Below are 15,434 nucleotides of genomic sequence, written 5' to 3' on the forward strand. Positions count from 1 at the left end.
CCTACAAATGCTACCTTCAACTCGTATTTTGTTGTTGGATTAGGATTTCAAGGACATATGGTCACTTGCAAAAGTCGGCTATTATCATTGTTGAAAAAGAAAGAAGAAAACAAAGATAGATGACTTTGGGATATTTTATCCTAAAATACACCAAATAAATCCTAATCAACATCCATCAGGCTAATTGTTGAATAACTTACAATGAAAATTACTTATAAACCAATAAAATTTTCCAATCTTATTTTGTCCTGCTGAGAACTGCTTCACACTGTTAGCGGAAGGAAGAAAACGTTGTGTAAACAATTTTATCTTGATGAGAAAAGCTACATGGATTCATCTCCGCCCAGGATCACACCCACCCATGTCAGCAGCCTCAAAACCCCCAACAAACAAGCTGTCACTGACTACATCGAGGGCAGCCGACTTTGTTGTTGTTTTCTTTTCTTTTTCTTTTCTTTCTTTTTTTTAAGATAACACGTTTCATCTGCAAAATTCAGAAGGAAACTCGCACACACACCAGTGATGGTTGTTGTAAGGAGGCTCTGACGAGGTGAGTTGAAACGATTCATTTGGTGCTGGATGGTTTGAATCAATGTAATACCCTCTGACTTTATGATAAAAAAATGTATTTTTTCTTGTTATTTCAGCAGAATGGCTTACCACAGTCAGGGGATGATGGAGCACATTTCACTCGTCCGTCCGCTAGCTCTCCACGGCATCTCCATGGACAACAGCGGAGCGCACCGTCAAGACGCGCTTCGCCTCGGACTGCCCTGCCACCTGGACGCCTACTTTGACCCCGTGCACGGACAGAGATTACCCTGCAGACGCTTCTCCTACATCCCCTTTCACGGACCCCTCGGTGTGTGCGATTACTCTTTCGAGCCCGCGTTTATCCGGAAAAGGAACGAACGGGAACGGCACCGAGTACGCTGCGTAAACGAGGGTTACGCGCGCCTCCGGGAGCACCTGCCTCACGAGTTCGACGACAAACGGCTCAGCAAAGTGGAGACGCTGCGAGCGGCCATTGACTATATCAAACACCTGCAGAGCCTGCTGGATGTAAACGTCTCCGGGGTGGAGGTATCACTGGGAGGGGCGCGCAAACTCGAGCGGCTACAGCAGAGCTCGGAGTGCACTAGCGATGGAGAAACCCAAACCAGCCTAAGCGAAAGCGGGGATGTTGTTTAAATAGCCCTGCCTGTCACTCAGACCTGCTGTGTGTGATCAAAGTGTAAAAAGGAAAAAGGGACAGTAAAGATGAGCTGTAATTATTATTGAGTCATATTATTTTATATCATGCAGTCAATGAAATAATAATGTCTTTCTTCACTTTCGGAAAAGGTACATGTTACAAAAAAATCCCAGCTCATTTATGTCATCATTATTAAATCGAGTTTAAAAAAAATAATTTACGTCCAATTATTATTATTTTTGCCACATGTTACAAGCTCTTTGTGGTTGAAAAGTATCAACAAGATTCCTGAGCTTGCTTTTGACTAAAACATAACCCTGTGCGAAATGTTTACAAGTCACTTCTTTAGAGAGACTTTAGAGCAAGGGTGTCATACATGAGGCCAGGGGACAGAACTGGCCTGGCAAAGACTCAAATCTAGCCCAATGAGCGCTTTGGAAATTATAAGCAACTGTATTTTCATAACGTTTACAGCTTTTTCTTTGGATAAAGACCTCCCCTTTTTCCATTCATACTACACCCAAATGATATGTAACCGATAAAATGACAAAAGTTCCTGTTTATCCACAATAGAAATTTAAGTTTGCTTGTGTTTTATTTTTCATAGCTACCGTAATCGCATACAGTACAGTAATAGTCTTCCTGGTCTACCAGGAAGAAACCTGCTGCGAGAGCCAAGAAGGCAACAAAGAAGGTAACAAAGAAGGTAACAACGAAGGCAACAACGAAGGCTACATACAGTTTTAGCCTTCGTTGTTGCCTTCGTTGTTACCTTCTTTGTTGCCTTCGTTGTTACCTTCTTTGTTACCTTCTTTGTTGCCTTCTTGGCCTTCAGAGCTTTTTCTGTAATTTAACATATTCAATACCTTTTTTCTTATACTAAGACATCTCAGGGATTAAATGTTTAGCTAAATGTCTTTCCACTGATGGAAAGGGGGAATTTCAACTGGTCCAGCCCAAATAACATGTGTGTATGTGGCCTATGATATAACACTGGTTCAACATTGCTGTGTCAGAGTCCCATTTTTATCCATCCTTCTGCCATCTTAACTTATTTAATTCAGTGTCACGGCGGAGCTGGAGCTTATTTCACCTTTTACTGTGGAACCTCGGGATGCACATCACATGTTGACAGTCTCTTTGCTCTCCGGTTACTTTGAAATGTTTTCCTCAGTTTTAAAGCGCTGGATTTAGATACAAATAAACGGTTTCCATTATGTAAGTTAAAAAATAATGGCTTTCCCGTCTAAGGTGGCATGTACAATCATGCACTGAATGATTAAGCAACTCAAAAAATCTGCTGTTTGAACTTTTCTGAGCCTCGCGCATGGGCATTTTGGTTGTGCAATCAGAAAATCCGTTCTAATCAATGGAATAATGTGATGCTATCATTCTGCTTTGACACACAAGATTTCGATTGAGTGGAATTTATTCTCCTTGGTTTGTTATTTAACAACAACACCCTCAGTCTCGTCTTGTTTCAAGAAAGAGCGGCTATTGATATAGTCATAAAAAATGAGAGAAATGAAATCTCAAATCTGCTACTAAACTAGTTAAGTAAATAAATTTATTTTTAAAGCACTTTTCACAGATAAAAATCACAACAAAACCAGAAATAAAAAATAAGTAATAATATAAAACAATAAGTTGAAAACATAAAACAACTAACCACTTTAGTTGTCATTAAAGTGGTTACTTAACTTCATTTGAACTTGCTGCACATTAATATGAGCTCAAGAATTCAGTTAGTCTCCTGATATATTTGTAACTATGAAAACGCTTTTGGCCACGACAGAAAATTGAGGATTTTTACTTCTGCTGCTGCTTCTCTGTTGTAACCGTAGCCCTTCTGATAAGCCCTTTTCTCCCACCCCGACTGCTGAGAATCTTGTGCTAAAGGCCATTTGCTGCTCAGTGTTCACTCTGGACAAAAACTTTCTTAAGCCAAGCCTGAAGATGAACAGCACTCAATGATGACATCTACCTTCTCATTTGTAAGCTGTGCATTCTGAGTGTTTTATCTTACTGCTTTATGTATCAGCGGCATTTAACTTTTATTTTTTGTAATAAATAATCAGCATTGTCGAGCAGTTTGTGCAGCTGTAGATTAGCACACTTGATTTCTCGCCAGTGTTAAATGGTTGTTTGCAAAACCATGCTTTTAAAGCAGTTTCCCAAGCACTCCTTAAGCAAGAAGCATCCCTTCACAAGAAAGTATCTCTCTCTTTCTTCCTTTTTTTGCACCTAAATGTTCTTCAAAGACCACCTACCTACTTAATATCTCATGGTACTCAGGAAGTTTTTGCCTTCTAATATCTTGAGGAATGCATTTATCAGGGAACCCTCAGCTTCATAAGAGGAAACTCTAGAAACATTCGTCTCTACTTCTACTGTTTGCATGTTTATGCTTCCAACCTCCGCTGGCCTGCATGAAAACAGCCCCTTTCTCATTTTCTGTAAAACCAAAACCACAAATTTACCCCCCAAAAGTAAACATTAGCGATATTGTATACAGTTAAAGGGGATTTGGAAAGCCCTGCAGAATGCACGCCAACTGAACCGTGCAGATAGGGGAGAATGGCATTGATTTCCACTAAAGCATGACAAACCCTCAAGAAAAGGCGTTTGGTAGTGCAGTGTGTGAATTAGACCCAATAATTAGCCAAGTGCTGGTACTCTGCGCTTGATGGTTCAGCGGCACTCTAAAGATGGAAAACATGAAGCTACTACTGAAGCTACTAAAGCTTTTGCCATAATGGATGTTTTCTTTTCTGAAGTACACAGGCAGATTCTAATCGGATTCCTGCACAGATTCCTTGGATCCACCTCTCTATTTCAGCGTGAAATTTGTTGCCTATGTGTGCGTGAGATTTAACCCATAATAAAGAGGAAAGGGTTGTGAGGAATCATGTGGATTGTGTTTTATTTTTGGAAAGTGTGTTCCACATCCTTACCTACTATACAATCAGTTTTTTGAATCTGAGGGACTAAAAAAACAAACCAAAAACAACTGCTCAAACATTGTTGTCCTCTGAACATATTGTCACACAGGGCCACCATGGGCCCTTAGTAAACACACACTTGAGAACAATTGGGTATATCCCTTATAATATGGTGAAAAGCATGCTAAGCAAGATTTCAATTATGTAGTCACAAAAACAGAAAGATGAAAACAATAAAGAATATAACACCTGGAAGAAAAATGAGGAATGAAATTAGAATACAATCAGACAAGCAAGTTTAAGCTCTATATTAAGCCTGCTGATCTATTCCTGTTTGCGCAAGGCTACACATTCGTGCAGCGCATGGCGAGAGAATTCCTGCAAACGTTCGCGATGACTAGGCGTGATAAAGTTTATCAGCTGCAGTGAGATCAGTAGGGGACCACCAGGAAAGATTGCTGCCGCATGTTCAGACACAGAGCCCTCATCCGGGGACGGAAACGGAAGAAATGGGACTAACTGGGCACGCAATGATGCTGAGGTGTCCTCCTCAAACTGCAGAAAAACACAACTTAAAAAACATGTTTTGAAAGAGCAAGTGTTTGTGGCAAAGCAAGTTTATCAGCGTTAGTTCATCATTACTATTACAGCAGTGGGGGAAGCAGCTGCTTTACTTTATTGAAAGCAGTAATGCCACACCATAAAAAATCTTTAGTAAAACTCCTGCATTTAAATAGCTCGACAGTTGAAAAGCCTGCATCTGTGATGGTGTGAGATTGCCTCATTAATGCAGAATAATCTATACAGGTTTTGGAGCAACATATGCCGCCATGCTGATTGCATCTTTTTTTTCCAGGGAAGCTTTGTTTATTTCAAGACACAATGCCAAAACCACACTTTGCGTGCATTCTCACAACATGGCTCAAATGTAAAAGTTCAAGTCCTGTCAAATTCTCAAAACATTCACCAAATTCTGAGATGAAAAACAAAGAACACACTGAACTGTTGTAATCCTACGTCAAGAAGCATACGTGGCTTACAAATGCGCTGATGTCCTCGCTGTCTGAAAGCTGACATAGTGTTGATAAAAGAAGCAGTGATGTAACACAGAGCTATATGTAGCCCAGTTTATTAAAACATGTTGCTGGCATCATCTCAGTAAATCAGCATTTTCTGAAATACTCAGTCTGGCAACAACAATCGTGCAATGTTCACTTCAAAGTCACTTAAATCATCTTTTTTTCTACATTCTGCTGCTCAGGCTGATCTTCAGCAAATCATCTTGACTGAGACTACATTCCTGAAAGCACTGAGCTGTTACCATGTGACTGGCTGATGAGATATTTGAACAGTTGAACATGCGTTCTAAATAAAGTGGCTGGTCAGTGTGTAGCGGGGGAAATAAATGCAATGCTTAATTTGCAATCTCAAACTGCATTTTGAGAGAAAAAGGGTTTATTTATAGTCACACGTATCCAGGTTATTAAAGTGATTGATATGTGAGAATGTAATGGATATTAATACAATTTTACACTGTAAGTAAAGGTAAAATATTGTATTTATTGTTCCATCACATTTACAGATGGACAAAAGTTAAAGCACAATCACCACATATGGCCTTTAGACATCACAGGAAAATCCAGGTCCTGTAGTTCACTACATTTTATACATGTAGTAGGATATGTGCACTGTAGGTTCTGCTGGTCACATAATGTAATGTAAGCAGTGGTATACATACATGAACTTACATGTGACTTTTTGTCTTTTATTTTCTTGTATGTATACAGTTTGTGATATAAAACTGTAGAATTCTAGATTAACAGATTAATTTCTAATCTGAAGTCCAAGAGAAAATCATTTCTCAGATGAAACTCAGCAAAAAAGCAGGAAAACAACAGAAAACGCACCAAAACTACAACAATACTCTGACTAGTACTTTTACACTGTCTGTGTTTAGTCAACATGGAGATAAGCATCAACTCAACAGGCGAGGTAAGATTTTCTGAATATCAGAGACTGTTTTCTTAAAGTGTTTAGGACAGTCCAGTATTCTTTGATTGGTTCATCTTATCTCTGTACAAATACAATTGTGTGATTGGATCAAAAAATAAAGTTACCAGGGAGGGCCAGGATGAAAGAAAGGTGGGATGAGTTTTAATGGCCCATACTGGTAGCCTCATGCTCAGCCTGATGGCCATTAGATCTACCTACACTCTAACAAAGGGGTGGGGAACTCCAGGCCTGAAGGACCGGTATCCTGCAGGTTTTATTTGTCCTTGATCCAACACACCTGATTTAAATGGCTAAATTACCTCGTCAACACATCTTGAAGTTCTCCAGAGGCCTGGTAATAAACTAATCCTTTGATTCAGGTGTGCTGACCTTCGATGAGATCCAAAACCAGCAGGACACTGGCCCTTGAGGCCTGGAGTTCTCTAACTGCTGATCTAACAGTTTGCATGAGTTTGTGAATAGTATACAGTTCTTGTTGAGAATAATTCACCTTAATGTTAAGTGACTGTCTTTAGTGAATCAAAACATGTGTATTTTGCATGTGTTGCATGTGTATTTCTTTGTCTTTTAGTCACTTGAACAAATGCAGCCTGATTTTGCATCCCAGCATGATGGACATGCTCCCAGCAGCATGCTGCAAACCCTGCACCAAGCCCTTCTGGATAGTCAGGAGCTGGCTGCAGAAAATGCTGCTCTGAGGCATCAGCTCACCCAGTGTAAGGAAGAAAGACAGATGCTGGTTGACAACCAGAAAGAAATCCAATTTTATGAAGATAAGAGGAAGAGAACAAAGAAAGAAAGAAGCAAGCACTGCACCACCAGAAAACCATCTTGATTTTTTGTATTTTACCACTGATGAACATTTTCATACAGCAAATGTTTTGTACATCATCATAGTTAAACAACAAGCCCCGAAGTAGTTCGACTTATGAACGTGTATGACCTTTTTGATTTGATACAGATTTTTACTGCCAGATATTGTCTGGAATAAATAAACTTGTGGTGGTAATATAAAGTCTTCGCTAATTTTCATATTTGGTGTGATCTTCAAACCAAATCTGATAATGATATATTGAAAACCTTAAATGCCAGACCACCTCCTCTACACACACACACACACACACACACACACACACACACACACACACACACACACACACACACACACACACACACACACACACACACACACACACCGTTTTCTCCAGATTCAGATGCAGCTCACAGGCTGCTGCCTTGATTATTTCCTGTTACATTTTAGGATTAAAGCTTAAAGACATCTTTTCCCCTTTACTGCTTTCAAGGTGATTTCCAGGTGACCAAGAAATAAGGTACCAAACCATGATGATTTTGTATTTATCTATTTTCCATGTTGTCTGTTTGTGCTCTTGAATTTTGAAAATTTGTACAGTTTGTGTTTGATCTTGAGGCAAATAAGGCATGATTCACAAATATCAGTCTTTCTTAAACAGCAGACTATTAGTAAAGTGATGCTAAAAACATCTGATTCTAGGTGGATTTTTTGAGAAGTCTGCATCGTGAACAATTAATCTGCCGCTCCCTTTAGGATCATCACAGTGAATCATCTATCTCCATCTCACCATGGTTTTTGTATCCCTTCAGTTACACCAACCTCTCTGCATGTCCTGTTTCACTACATCCAGGAATCTTCTCTGTATTTTTTCTTTTTTCCTTCTATTTGACAGCTCCATATTTAACATCCATTGTACAGTATCTACTGTCCCTCCTTCGCACAAACATTTTCTGCCCTGCGTCTCTCACTCTATCTCTTAACCGCTCATCCCTAGCTGTCCCTCTGATGTAGGGTAGACAGGGTTGGTTGTCACACTTTTTATTCCTATATGAATTGTTGATCATTGAAACATTTTAACATGACAGTATATGGTATGGGACTGATTGTCCCTATAGTTATTAATGGGGTTTCAAGCCTTTTGTAAACCTTCCCTTTCCTTTGCTTTGGATGAGGTTTTTAAACTCATCCACCTTCACCACCTCTGCTCCTTGCAGTTTCACGCTTACACCTGTCTCCCTCTCGTTCAAGATATTAAATACAAATAGAATAACTTTATAACTAATAGCTTCTGTTATTAGTTAATTCGGGTTGTGTTTGTCTTTTTGTGATTATGTGTCTGTCAAAATTAGACCTTAGTTTAAGCCATTAATGCTTTATTTCAACTCTACGTGAATGAAAATGGTAAAACAAGATGGGCAGCGCCCCCAATTGGCCATATTAATATCACATGTTTCAATATTTATCACCTGAAACAAACTGTGACCTTCTAAGATTAAAGCGCAATCTACTACTTTAGTCTTAATTAACAAATAATTAATTGTGTCTGCATTAATATATATAAGAGTATAATAATATTTTATTTTTACTATTGAAATTTGAGCAGCTTTGTTGCGTATATAGAAGGTACCGGAAGTGCACCCTACAACTTCCGGTGAAATACAAATCATGCAGCGCCGCATTTGTCATTCACTTTAGCGTGGTATGAATTTCTGAAATTCCTTGTGCTTTGTATTTGCCTTGTGGTTGTATTAATGTTTGGGTCAAATGTTGTTACTTTTAACAATGAGAAGGGGCGCATAAAGTGTAACCAAACCTCTAACTCAGCACTGTTTTTACTTGTAAGCTAGCTAACTTTAGCTAGCCCTTCCTGTTAGTATGCCGGGCTAACTAAACTATGCTATGGTACCCGTAGTCGCGAGCCAAGTACAGCTATTAATGTCACACGGTTTTATTCCTTGCCGAGCCAGAGAACAGTTGTTTCTTTATGCTTTCCCTCAGCCTGATCAGTGGGATAAAACCATGTTCACTCCGCCGAAGGAGGGGATGCCCAGCATGATAGACAGGGCGCTGAGGATGAGGAGGGAGGAGCAGGCTCGTCAGGTGGTCCTTGCCTGGGCTGTTCTAAACGTATCTCTTGCTGGCATGATTTACACTGAAATGTAAGTTACATACCTCAATGTTAAATAATGCTGCGTGCTTGGCGGTGTGGTTATGTACTCGTCTGGTTTTATTTTTTACTTTTCTGTCAGGTCAGGCAAGCTGCTGAGCCGATACTACAACATTACCTACTGGCCTATCTGGTACATCGGTGAGGCCCCACTACACTACTGCACAAACAGCAACGCAGACCTAATATACCGTATTAGGCTACGTATCAGAATTGTGTTTTGCTTCTCTGTTCAGAATAAGTCCTATTTATTCTCAGCTGTGCTTAAAGTAACATTTACAGTGTAGAAAAGTCTTGAGTCATGCTTCACTTCTTCATGTTTTGCTTCCAAGCAAACAGACTTTCTTGTAGGGTTATAATGTGTTCTTGTTATAGTTGTCCTGACTTTCTGAAGTTTTTTCAGAGTTTTTCTTTTGACATTGGCTGCTTTTACAACAACTTTAAATTGTATCTTGAGAGACTTGTTTTTCTTGCTGTATTTCCATTCGTTTGCACATGAGAGAAATTTTGCACAATACCATATATAATGCTAAAAAGAATCATGCCAGGAATACAGGGAAATGGCTTTTAATTTGCCACCTGCATGTTCATGCTCTGCTACAGTCTTTTATTTAGTTTTTTTCTTCTTTTACAGAACTGGTGCTTGCCTCCCTTTTTAGCCTCAATGCTCTTTTTGACTTCTGGAAGTATTTCAAATACACAATGGCTCCGTCCACCATTGCTGTAAGCCCTGAGCAGCATCACCTTCTGGGTCTGAGAAACACAAGTGAGGCGCAAATTTATGGTTTATATTTTTCCACACCTTTTGTCCAGTTCTTGCTATGTTCAAGATGTGGCAAGTAAAGTAGCAGAAAGGAAGCCCCCCCAATCTTTAGATGAACATATGAGCCAGAGTTGGGTTTTTTTTGTTTTGCAGGTATTCAGGCATCTCCGCCCCAAAAGCCAGAAAAGAAGGAAGCTCCGGCTCCAGCCCAGTCATCTCCTTTGCAGGGCCAGAGCGTGCTCAGCTTTAGTCCCTCTCGTACAGCTTCCAGCAGCCCCAAGTTCTCCCCCAGCTGTGTTCCTGGATATAGCCCCACACTAAGCAACCCATCCCCTACAAACAGTGCAGGAGGCCCCTTTTCTCCTTCTGTGTCCTTTGGAAAGGTACTTTTTACCAGGAGTGACATGAGTACACGAGAAAAAAAGAAAACTGAACCCCATTTCCTTTCCATTAACGATTCTCCTTGTTTCAGGTGCTGAACTACAGTCCACCCTCTGGCTCCTCTCCTTATCCCACTACTATTGGGTCAGCAGACGGCTCCAGCTTGAGGGCTCGTTACCGCACACCTCCCTCCGTGTTTAACTCCCCTGGAAGCAAGGAGGACTACATGGAGGATCTGAAAAGTCTGGAGAGGTTCCTGCGAACAGAGGAGGAAAGGAGTCATCGGAGCCAGCTTGGTAGGTAGCTAAAGTAGAGTAGATCACAGAGGAAATTGTAGGTTTCATTCACGATTTTTAAAGCATGAATGAATGAATACAATTAGGCAGTTGGGTTTATGCTCACAAGCAAGGTTTGAACTACAACCTTGAAGGATAGCGCCTCTCTTGGACATTGTACAGATCCAAGAGTGGAAAATCCTTATTATTTGAAACTTTGGCGATGGTTAGCATGAGTATTCCCCATTCTAATATAGTAGGTCACTTCTGATGTCATGATGGCGTCATTCCCTGTGTAGGAAGTCCAGAGTCTGTTTCTCCAAGCCACAGTCCTACGTTTTGGAACTACAACCGTTCGGTGGGAGATTATGCGCAGAGCCTGAGGAAGTTCCTTTACCAGCCTGCATGCCGCTCTCAGGCGCCTTCTGCCCACAAGGATGAGACGGACCTGGGCTCCAAACAGGCTGCAGAGGAGGTCTGTGTGTCAGTATTTGTTTTTTGGGCGGGGTTTATCAGTTGAAAGATTAGCCTTTTTTTTGTCTCTTCTTTAAACTATAGTTGTCTCTTTTGGAAATGTTTTTTATCTCCTTTCTGATACGTAGGTGTGGGCGAGAATCACAACCAGTCGCCCGGTTTTGGATCGCATTGATGGCTGGACAGCCAAGCTTAGAAATGTGAGTAGGGCTTCACTTGATTATCTATATATTTAATGAATTCCAGGTGTCCAGAAATATTTGATCTGGATTTTAAAAAATAATTTTATGTGTGTCTGCAGTGGATCAGTGATACTATTTTGGTCCCCTTGGTCAAAGAAATAGACTCAGTTAATAGCCTGCTCAGAAGAATGGGCTGCCCAGAGCTCCAGATAGGAGGTAAACTTCTAAAATCTGCTATTGACTGATGAGTAGTAAGGAGTTGCCTCAAAATATTTCCAAATCAATTGAAATTGACACTCTGTAGGCACTGTTATGCCAGCTACTTTACTGTTTCCACTTTTTTTCTCCACCAGAGGCCAGCATAAGCAGTCTGAAACAGGCAGCAGTGACCAAAGCCTCCTCCATCCCTACTTTGAACTCTATTGTCCAATACTTGGATATCACACCCAACCAGGAGTATCTAGTGGACCGGATAAAGGGTGCGTTTAATATTAAAGCATATAGGCATTAATTTATATATATAAAAAAGTCCTGTATACCTGCATCAAACTAAATAAAATGTGTTATGTTCAGCCATGAAAAATGAACACTGTGGACCTGTGATTGGACTTCACTGCATATGTGCTGTGTGTTTTATTTCTTCTTTGTGTCAGAGCTGGCTCACAGCGGTTGTATGAGCTCCTTTCGCTGGAACGGTGGTGGTGACCTGAAGAACAGGAAATGGGATACAGACCTTCCTACTGACTGTGCTGTGAGTGTACATGACCACACCCAGCGATATCCACACAGACATAACGAGCAGCAATTATTTATTTATTATGTGCATTTAATAAATGTCACATGTGAGTATACTCAAAATGTGTTTAAATTGCTCCAGTGTTCAGTTCTCATCATATAAATGATTTTTTTTAATGCTTCTAAAGGACAAGGACGGGGTGTGAATGAGCTAAAAAGTAAATGTCAGTAGCAAAGGTTGGAATAATTACCATAATTGTTCTACTCGTCAGATCAAAGCGACCTTGCTCTTTTACTGCACACGCTGTGGCTCAGTTGTGTCACAATAACCACGTGTCTGTCTTCTCAGATCCTCATGCATGTGTTTTGCACATACCTGGACTCCAGGCTGCCTCCGCACCCAAAGTACCCAGATGGGAAGACTTTCACCTCTCAACATTTTAGCCACACCCCGGACAAACCTGGTGAGCACAACATTAGATAGGATTTGAAGAATAGTACTTAAAGACTTAAGATGCCCACTGTTTGATCCTCCTTGAAATCCAGCATTGCTTTTTCTTCTTTTGTGTCACCTTTTTGTATTAACTCATAGATGTTACCAAGGAGAACCTCTTCTGCATTCATCAAAGCAGCACCACTCCTCCTCACTACCAGCTCATCTACCAAGGACATGTCTACAGTCTTCCCAAGGTTCTCACTCCTTTTTGTTTTCTTCTCTTTTTTAGGAATGCACCAGTTGTAAAATTGTTGGCCATTTGTAGGCAGTGTTTAAATTAACATTGTAGCCAATAATTTTGCAGTTGTTACATATTCCTCTGTTTTCCCAAGGAAACATTAAAATCTCCTTCATGGAGGATAACTTAAAATACTAATGCCATTATCACATATGTTGGGATCTTGAATAAAATGATTTGCAAATCAAAAACCCATGTTTTATTCATTAAAGAATAACTCTTGTTACTTACATTAAATCCATGGGCCTTCCTCGTCCTAGAGAAAGAGCCAGCATGTAACAGGCGTATCGTTCAGTAACATTTGAGGTTTTCTTGCTTGTTTGTAACACTTTATTGCGCTGATGTGAACCTATGTTGATTTCGGTTACAGGGCAGGAACAACCTGTTCCACACAATCCTCATGTTCCTCTATGTTATTAAGACCAAGGAGTCAGGGATGCTGGGGTGAGTGTTTCTCTTTATTCAAAGCTAGTCGGATTTTAATCTCCAACGTGAACAGAGCCATTAGAAAGAATCATGAAATGATGATTCATTTTCCCGATAGAAGTGATGCACTAAAGTGCAGATTTAAGATTGACTTTTATTTTAAAGTGACTACTTTGACCTTGTCTTGTGTACTGTGGTTAAATTGTTCTCATATTCTCCTCAGGAGAGTGAATCTGGGCCTCTCAGGTGTGAACATCCTGTGGATATTTGAGGACTGAGGCGTCATCCTCAAATATTAAGTTATAAGGAACTCCAAGTGGATTTGAGGACACGTGTGTCCCCTTTCTGGTGCACATGAGCAAAAAAAACCAACAACAAACAAACAGCACACAAGACTTCAGTTAGAGTAGATGCATGTTCTCTGAACATTTTGATGATTGACAGCCTGCTTCATTTGCATTTTTAGAGACATATTTCTTTTTCACCACAGAGTGCTTATGATACAACAAAGAGCTGTATTTTTTAACAGTGTTTGGAGTTTCTGATTTTGTACTTTAAGAATGTACCCGCATGGCAGCCTTGTAAATAATATACCTCAGATTTATCTGGTGGACAGCAAGGGCTCAGACCCATCAGCTTGAATGTAAATAGCAACCTTTTGTCGCTTTCCCCCCCTGTCCTGTTGTAGTTTAGAATGCAATAATCGGATTATTCCTGGCATGCGCTTGAATTACTGGGGAGGGGAAAAAAAGACCAGTGGATATTGCAGCTATGCTGAAAGCAGTTGTACGTATATGTACAGCTGCGGAAATGCTGCACATACATGTACAACAGTTGAACTATACGTGATGGAGAGATGAAAAGCCTTCAAGTCACCAACGTCTGTTTCTGTGAATATTTCTTTTCCTTAGATTTTATACCACCCTCTACATGTTTGTTTTCGATAAAGCTGTTTCACGAGTGTCAAATGAGACTTGGAAATTAAATTGAAATATTAATAATAGAAAACACTTGTTTCTTCATTTCCTTGAACTGTACGCTGTGTGCTTGAGATCTGTTTTTTTTTTTTTTTTTAAATATCTTAGGCATCCACTTGGTGGCAGTGCAGCTCCTTATTTGTGATTTGACCTTCCTCTTGTACCCGTCTTATGTACCACCGCATTATGTGATGCAGTATATTGACAGAGTGTTGATAAACACTCCGCTACACACAGAATGTAATAGCACAGCCTGCTCTTGCTTACTTTGACAAAACAAGTAAAGTGGTAAATGGCCTGTATTTGTATAGCGCTTTACTAGTCCCTAAGGACCCCAAAGCGCTTTACACATCCATTCACACACACATTCACACACTGGTGATGGCAAGCTACATTGTAGCCACAGCCACCCTGGGGCGCACTGACAGAGGAGAGACTGCCGAACACTGGCGCCACCGGGCCCTCTGACCACCACAAATAGTGGATTTTGTACGTTGTAAATATTTTATTTTAGAAAGAAATTTGATTATTTTTCACAAAAAAGATCTAAGTGTGCATTTTATGAGATTTCTCTTGAAACCGCATTATCTGCAAAGCTCACGTTTGTTATGTAGTTTATTGTCGTCCTCTTTTTATTAAAAACTGCATTTCCCAGAGTGTATTTAACAACCCGGCTATCTCTATTGGGAAATGTAGTCTCAATGTCTATTAGGACTCTCTTTTTAGCTAATTTAAATGTATTATAATAATAGGTAACGATATTGTTCTTTTGCTGCATGTATTGACGTCCAATAAAATGTTGCTCATGTACGAATAACTGGTGTGAGAGGTGTCCTGTGGGCCATTGAGCTACTTAGTGGAACTACAAGAGCCACAGTGCATTTGGCCGTCGTGGCTCCTCCGCTCACATCCGCTTGACTCGCTATCGTGCTGGAAAAAGGACTTTGAGAAACTGCAGCGATGTCAGTCCAGGTTGTGGCAGCGAAAATGGCAGAGGTCGAACTCAAAGACGTCCCCACCGGCAAAGACCTGCCGGCTGAATCCCCGGTGACACCCACGTCGGAGGGCAAGAACCTCCCCAGAAACGACCCGCACGAGGCCGGTTCCGCGGCTGCCGTGTCCCCTACCGCGGAGCCTTCCGCGAAAGCCGGGGAAGGAGGCACGGGCTTGCTCACCCCAAACCCGGTGAAGATGCCTCAAGCGTCGTCTATGAAACGCTCGGACCCGCAGCAGAACGGCGGGGAGGCGTTTGTCAACCGGGACGGAACCGTTGCCGAGGCTCCTCGCATGAAAAAGGTACGCCAGGCGGCATTTTTCTCCCCTCCACATAAGTGCTTTTGTATATCCTCGCTGTTG

General features: G+C 40.8%; 3 protein-coding genes across 4 annotated transcripts in view; all 3 read left to right on the top strand.

Moving 5' to 3' along the window:
* Nucleotides 1-352: 352 nt before the first annotated feature.
* On the top strand, nt 353-1,191 carry LOC102777773 (achaete-scute homolog 4). Its single transcript, XM_087830968.1, has 2 exons — nt 353-550; nt 648-1,191. Exon 2 carries the CDS (start codon nt 652-654, stop codon nt 1,189-1,191), a length of 540 nt encoding a protein of 179 aa, XP_087687094.1. The 5' UTR covers nt 353-550; nt 648-651.
* A 7,406-nt stretch (nt 1,192-8,597) lies between these two features.
* Nucleotides 8,598-14,126, top strand: tmem209 (transmembrane protein 209). The gene is made up of 15 exons (XM_006780594.2): nt 8,598-8,663; nt 8,963-9,123; nt 9,214-9,272; nt 9,766-9,897; nt 10,048-10,277; nt 10,367-10,571; nt 10,850-11,025; nt 11,153-11,224; nt 11,326-11,422; nt 11,560-11,685; nt 11,860-11,957; nt 12,291-12,405; nt 12,534-12,631; nt 13,046-13,119; nt 13,325-14,126. The coding sequence occupies exons 2-15, from the start codon at nt 8,984-8,986 to the stop codon at nt 13,377-13,379; spliced, it is 1,677 nt and encodes a 558-aa protein (XP_006780657.1). The 5' UTR covers nt 8,598-8,663; nt 8,963-8,983; the 3' UTR covers nt 13,380-14,126.
* Nucleotides 14,127-14,970: 844 nt separating this feature from the next.
* Nucleotides 14,971-15,434, top strand: part of ahcyl2b (adenosylhomocysteinase like 2b) — a 48,668-nt gene continuing 48,204 nt past the window's right edge. The window contains exon 1 of one of the 2 annotated variants that reach the window (XM_006780596.3): nt 14,971-15,374. In XM_006780596.3, the coding sequence (XP_006780659.1) occupies nt 15,039-15,374 (336 nt within the window). In that variant the 5' untranslated portion in view covers nt 14,971-15,038. The remainder of the gene's footprint in view (nt 15,375-15,434) is intronic. The other variant, XM_006780595.3, reaches the window with a different exon arrangement.

This window comes from Neolamprologus brichardi, chromosome 17 (genome assembly GCF_056152115.1).
Source record: "Neolamprologus brichardi isolate AB-2024 chromosome 17, ASM5615211v1, whole genome shotgun sequence".
Lineage (NCBI taxonomy): Eukaryota > Metazoa > Chordata > Actinopteri > Cichliformes > Cichlidae > Neolamprologus > Neolamprologus brichardi.